At 40.2% G+C, this 6156-nt stretch overlaps 1 protein-coding gene across 1 annotated transcript in view; it reads left to right on the top strand.

The window, feature by feature from the left end:
- The first annotated feature begins 790 nt into the window (after window positions 1-790).
- Window positions 791-6156, top strand: part of CC2D2A (coiled-coil and C2 domain containing 2A) — a 139412-nt gene continuing 134046 nt past the window's right edge. Inside the window, exon 1 of the mRNA XM_043544631.1 lies at window positions 791-811. Within this exon, the coding sequence (XP_043400566.1) occupies window positions 791-811 (21 nt within the window). The remainder of the gene's footprint in view (window positions 812-6156) is intronic.

The raw sequence follows: 6156 nt of genomic DNA, 5'->3' as shown, positions 1-6156 counted from the left end.
ATGATCAGATATCTTTGAAATATCACCTCTGTTCTTGTTACTGAAATAACATTGTGGTTGGCACTCTAGAAATAGCTGGATAACCATTCCTCCCATTGCCTCTCTAGCAAATGGAGTCAGAGTATATCCCCCTTTTAGAACAATGCCCTGAGATTTAGTAAACTTTTGATACCCTGCTTTTGCTTTGTTAACTGTGAAAGCATTCAGAATAATACTTGTAATAACTTTAATATAAATTAATAGTATATTTCCTGATGTTACCTCTGTTTCATAGTATTCCCCTTCCATGCTTAGAATATTTATTGATTAGCTCTCTAGTCATAGGGATGTAAGAAAAATGTTTTCTGTAAGTCATAGCTGCTGAGAGATCATAATTTTCTTTTTCAGTGTGCTGTTTCTTCATTTTCCCAGTGCTTTTCTTAAGAATTTTGTTGAGACATATCAGTTTTGCATGTCTACACATCTTCAAGGAATGGGGGCATAGCTGTCTCCTCAGTATAGCATTGGTGAAAAATGTGCTTTCTGAAAACTTTAATGCATCAGAAAAAGAAGATGGTGTTTAGGAGCTCTTACAGACTCTGGTTTAAAGCTTTATCCTTGAATAACTTGTTTTATTATGATACTGTGGCATGGGAGAAATAAATTGAAGTCTGCAAGATGCCTCATAATGTCAGGATATTTTTCCTTAGGGAGTACTATTTTTAATTGTTTGGGTCTTTTTTTAGTGAGGAGGTGGGGAAGAACATGGAATCCTTTGGATGATGTGACTGAATCATGAACTAATAACAAAATGGCTGTTTGGAGTATGAAGGTAAGGAAGTTTACCTGTCTAAATTCTAGTCTCTCCTTTTTGCCTGGTGTTGCCTGAATAGAATGTTCCCACTCACTTCTAATTCATGAGTTTTAGATCTTTGCCCCCGCCCTGACATACAACAGGAAACTGCATATCGAGCAGATTATGGAGCAAAGACATGAGGTATCTGAAGGGAAAAGCTCAGACTTGCAGATGGAAGCAGGACTGAGGAATTCTGAGGGGAGACTGGGTGAGGAAAGTGGTCAATGGAAGCATGTGACTAAAAGAACCAGGCAGAGGAAAAGATGGGCTAGTGAAGGAGAAATAGAGCTCAAGAACAGGTTTGCAAAGTTGGAAAATGAAGAAGGGGCTCAGCAGGTAGTCACTGAAGGTGGAAGGGCAAGGAAGAAGAGAAGAGCGGCTAGTCCTATAGGAAAAGGGGAAGAGTCAATGGAGACTACACCAAATGTGAGCCCCAGGAGGATACAGGATGGGTTGAAGAGGATTACAAGGGAGAATAGGAATGGAAAGAACTTGCAGCCAGAGGGACCAGGGGATAGACTGGAGAATAGCACCGCCACCAGGAAAAGGCAGGTATATGTGATCGGGGACTCCTTACTGAGAAGAACGGATAGGTCTGTAATCAGAGCTGATCCAGAGAATAGAAGGATGTGCTGTCTTCCAGGTGCTAAGATATGGGATGTAGACCTGAGGTTGAAAAGGATCCTAAAGGGAGCAGGAAAGAATCCCCTAATTATCCTTCATGAGGAACAAATGATACGGCTAGATTCTTGCTGGAAAGTATTAAGGGAGACTATGCTAGGCTGGGGAAGATGCGTAAGGAAATCAAGACTCAGGTAATCTTTAGTGGGATTCTGCCTGTTCCTAGAGAAGGGCAACAAAGGTGTGACAAGATTATGACTATCAACAGATGGCTGAGGCAGTGGTGCTATAAGGAGGGCTTTGGGATGTATGGCCACTGGGAGGCATTCATGGACAGAGGACAGTTCTCTCGGGATGGACTTCATCTGAGTAGGGAAGGAAATAGACTTCTAGGATGGAGGCAGGCATAACTGATTAAGAGAGCTTTAAATTAGGAATTTGGGGGAGATGGTTGGGAGATGTCCATGTAATCTCCACGCTGGATTTTAGCATTGAGAGGGAAGAAAACGAAGTAAGAAGGGATACAGCCATGGGTAGGAGAATGTATATAAGGAGGAAGGGCAGTGTGGATACCAGTCTAATAGGTTATACTGGCTGTAGAATGACCATGCCTAATAAGGTACAGAATGCGAGCGAGGCCAAACAGCAAAAATTAAGATGTTTGTACACCAATGCGAGGAGCCTAGATAACAAAGTGGAGGAACTAGAGCTACTGGTGCAGGAACTGAAACCAGATATTATAGGGATAACAGAAACATGGTGGAATAGTAGTCATGACTGGACTACAGGTATTGAAGGGTATGTGCTGTTTAGAAAAGACAGAAATTAAGGTAAAGATGGTGGAGTAGCATTGTATATCAATGATGAGGTAGAATGTAAAGAAATAAGAAGCGATGGAATGGATAAGACAGAGTCCGTCTGGGCAAAAATTACATTGGGGAAGAAAACTATTAGAGCCTCCCCTGGGATAGTGCTTGGGGTGTGCTATAGACCACTGGGATCTAATCTGGATATGGATAGAGCCCTCTTTAATGCTTTTAATGAAGTAAATAGTAATGGAAACTGTGTGATCATGGGAGACTTTAACTTCCCAGATATAGACTGGAGGATGAGTGCTAATAATAATAATAGGGCTCAGATTTTCCTAGATGCGATAGCTGATAGATTCCTTCATCAAGTAGTTGCTGAATTGACAAGAGGGGATGCCATTTTAGATTTGGTTTTGGTGAGTAGTGAGGACCTCATAGAAGAAATGTTTGTAGGGGACAATCTTGGTTCAAGTGATCATGAGCTAATTCAGTTCAAACTGAACGGAAGGATTAACAAAAATAAATCTGCAACTAGGGTTTTTGATTTCAAAAGGGCTGACTTTCAAAAATTAAGGAAATTAGTCAGCGAAGTGGATTGGACTGAAGAATTTATGGATCTAAAGGCAGAGGAGGCCTGGGATTACTTTAAATCAAAGCTGCAGAAGCTATCGGAAGCCTGTATCCCAAGAAAGGGGAAAAAATTCATAGGCAGGAGTTGTAGACCAAGCTGGATGAGCAAGCATCTCAGAGAGGTGATTAAGAAAAAGCAGAAGGCATACAGGGAGTGGAAGACGGGAGGGATCAGCAAGGAAAGCTACCTTATTGAGGTCAGAACATGTAGGGATAAAGTGAGACAGGCTAAAAGTCAAGTAGAGTTGGACCTTGTAAAGGGAATTAAAACCAATAGTAAAAGGTTCTATAGCCATATAAATAAGAAGAAAACAAAGAAAGAAGAAGTGGGACCACTAAACACTGAGGATGGAGTGGAGGTCAAGGATAATCTAGGCATGGCCCAATATCTAAACAAATACTTTGCCTCAGTTTTTAGTAAGGCTAAAGAGGATCTTGGGGATAATGGTAGCACAACAAATGGGAATGAGGATATGGAGGTAGATATTACCATATCTGAGGTAGAAGTGAAACTCGAACAGTTTAATGGGACTAAATCGGGGGGCCCAGATAATCTTCATCCAAGAATATTAAAGGAACTGGCACATGAAATTACAAGCCCATTAGCAAGAATTTTTAATGAATCTGTAAACTCAGGGGTTGTACTGTATGATTGGAGAATAACTAGCATAGTTCCTATTTTTAAGAAAGGAAAAAAAAGTGATCTGGGTAACTACAGGCCTGTTAGTTTGACATCTGTAGTATGCAAGGTCTTGGAAAAAATTTTGAAGGAGAAAGTAGTTAAGGACATTGAGGTCAATGGTAAATGGGACAAAATACAACACGGTTTTACAAAAGGTAGATCATGCCAAACTAACCTGATCTCCTTCTTTGAGAAAGTAACAGATTTTTTTAGACAAAGGAAACGCAGTGGATCTAATTTACCTAGATTTCAGTAAGGTGTTTGATACCGTGCCACATGGGGAATTATTAGTTAAATTGGAAAAGATGGGGATCAATATGAATACTGAAAGGTGGACAAGGAATTGGTTAACAGGGAGACTACACCTGGTCCTACTGAAAGGTGAACTGTCAGGCTGGAGGGAGGTTACCAGTGGAGTTCCTCAGGGATCAGTTTTGGGACCAATCTTATTTAATCTTTTTGTTACTGACCTCAGCACAAAAAGTGGGAGTGTGTTAATAAAGTTTGCGGATGATACAAAGCTGGGAGGTATTGCCAATTTAGAGACGGACCGGGAAATCATACAGGAAGATTTGGATGATCTTGTAAACTGGTGTAATAGTAATAGGATGAAATTTAATAGTGAGAAGTGTAAGGTCATGCATTTAGGGATTAATAACAAGAATTTTAGTTATAAGCTGGGGACGCAACAATTAGAAGTAACGGAGGAGGAGAAGGACCTTGGAGTATTGGTTGATCATAGGATGACTATGAGCCGCCAATGTGATATGGCTGTGAAAAAAGCTAATGCGGTCTTGGGATGCGTCAGGCGAAGTATTTCCAGTAGAGATAAGGAGGTTTTAGTACCATTATACAAGGCACTGGTGAGACCTCACCTGGAATACTGTGTGCAGTTCTGGTCTCCCATGTTTAAGAAGGATGAATTCAAACTGGAACAGGTACAGAGAGGGGCTACAGAGATGATCCAAGGAATGGAAAACCTGTCTTATGAAAGGAGACTCAAGGAGCTTGGCTTGTTTAGCCTAACTAAAAGAAGGTTGAGGGGAGATATGATTGCTCTCTATAAATATATCAGAGGGATAAATACCGGAGAGGGAGAGGAATTATTTAAGCTCAGTACCAATGTGGACACGAGAACAAATGGATATAAACTGGTCTTTGGGAAGTTTAGACTTGAAATTAGATGAAGGTTTCTAACCATCAGAGGAGTGAAGTTTTGGAATAGCCTTCCAAGGGAAGCAGTGGGGGCAAAAGACCTATCTGGCTTTAAGATTAAACTCGGTAAGTTTATGGAGGAGATGGTATGATGGGATAACATGATTTTGGTAATTAATTGACCTTTAAATATTCATGGTAAATAGGCCCAATGGCCTGTGATGGGATATGGGGTGGGATCTGAGTTACTACAGAAAATTCTTTCCTGGGTATCTGGCCGGTGAATCTTGCCCATATGCTCAGGGTTTAGCTGATCGCCATATTTGGGGTCAGGAAGGAATTTTCCTCCAGGGCAGACTGGAAGAGGCCCTGGAGGTTTTTTGCCTTCCTCTGTAGCATGGGGCACGGGTCACTTGCTGGATGATTCTCTGCTCCTTGAAGTCTTTAAACCACGATCTGAGGACTTCAGTAGCTCAGACATAGGTGAGAGGTTTTTTGCAGGAGTGGGTGGGTGAGATTCTGTGGCCTGCATTGTGCAGGAGGTTGGACTAGATGATCATAATGGTCCCTTCTGACCTTAGTATCCATGAATCTATGAATATCTGAAAACAGTAGGGCTTGACCTGGAGGAGGATATAGGTGAATATGCATGCTCAAGCTTTTCTCATCTCTGCCATTTGAAAAAAATAATTGTAACCCCAGTTAAAATCAATTCTGAGATAATGTAGGAACATACAATCTTTTTTTTTTTTTCAATTTAAGGACTAGGGAGAAAATAGGAGTCCCAAATCTTGATTTATATTGGGGTGTCACTTTTTTGTCGACAATTTGGCTCTAATCCTGCAAGGAAGTACACGTGAATAGTCTTACTGAAGTGAATATGATTATTCACATGTGTAAGTGGGTACAGAATTGGGCACATAATCATTTCCTATATATTACCACTTTCCCTTCCCTTTGACTGAATTTACTAAAATTTTTTAAAAAGTGTAGGTTTTCCTGCATTTACTTAGCAAGAAAAGATTTCCTGACTCTGTCCCTTTAAAAACAAATTGCAGTGACCTTCCTTAGCAACCTTGTTGCTAAGATGGGCATTTTTGTTATGCCAGACTGTTGACTGCAACTTCAGAAGTACTGCCTAGGAAAACCCAGGTATGACTCAATTGTTTCCCTTTTGGATCTTTTTAAAAATCCCCACATTCTCCATTTTTCATTAAAGAGAGAAATATAAGAAACAGAAATCCTCAAAGTGACTTTTATAAAGGATTCTCAAGGTAATTTAATTTTAAAAGTGCAGTTAATGATACTCCAGTGTATTTCTGTTTTCAGCTTTAAATTGTCTAGACAGACAACCCTTATGCTACTGAATAACTTTGAATCTCTTGTATTCTAGTATAGATAAAGGCATTCAATTATGCATTATA

This window comes from Chelonia mydas, chromosome 4 (assembly GCF_015237465.2).
Source record: "Chelonia mydas isolate rCheMyd1 chromosome 4, rCheMyd1.pri.v2, whole genome shotgun sequence".
Taxonomy (NCBI): Eukaryota; Metazoa; Chordata; order Testudines; family Cheloniidae; genus Chelonia; species Chelonia mydas.
This window is presented reverse-complemented; position numbering and strand designations above follow the sequence as displayed.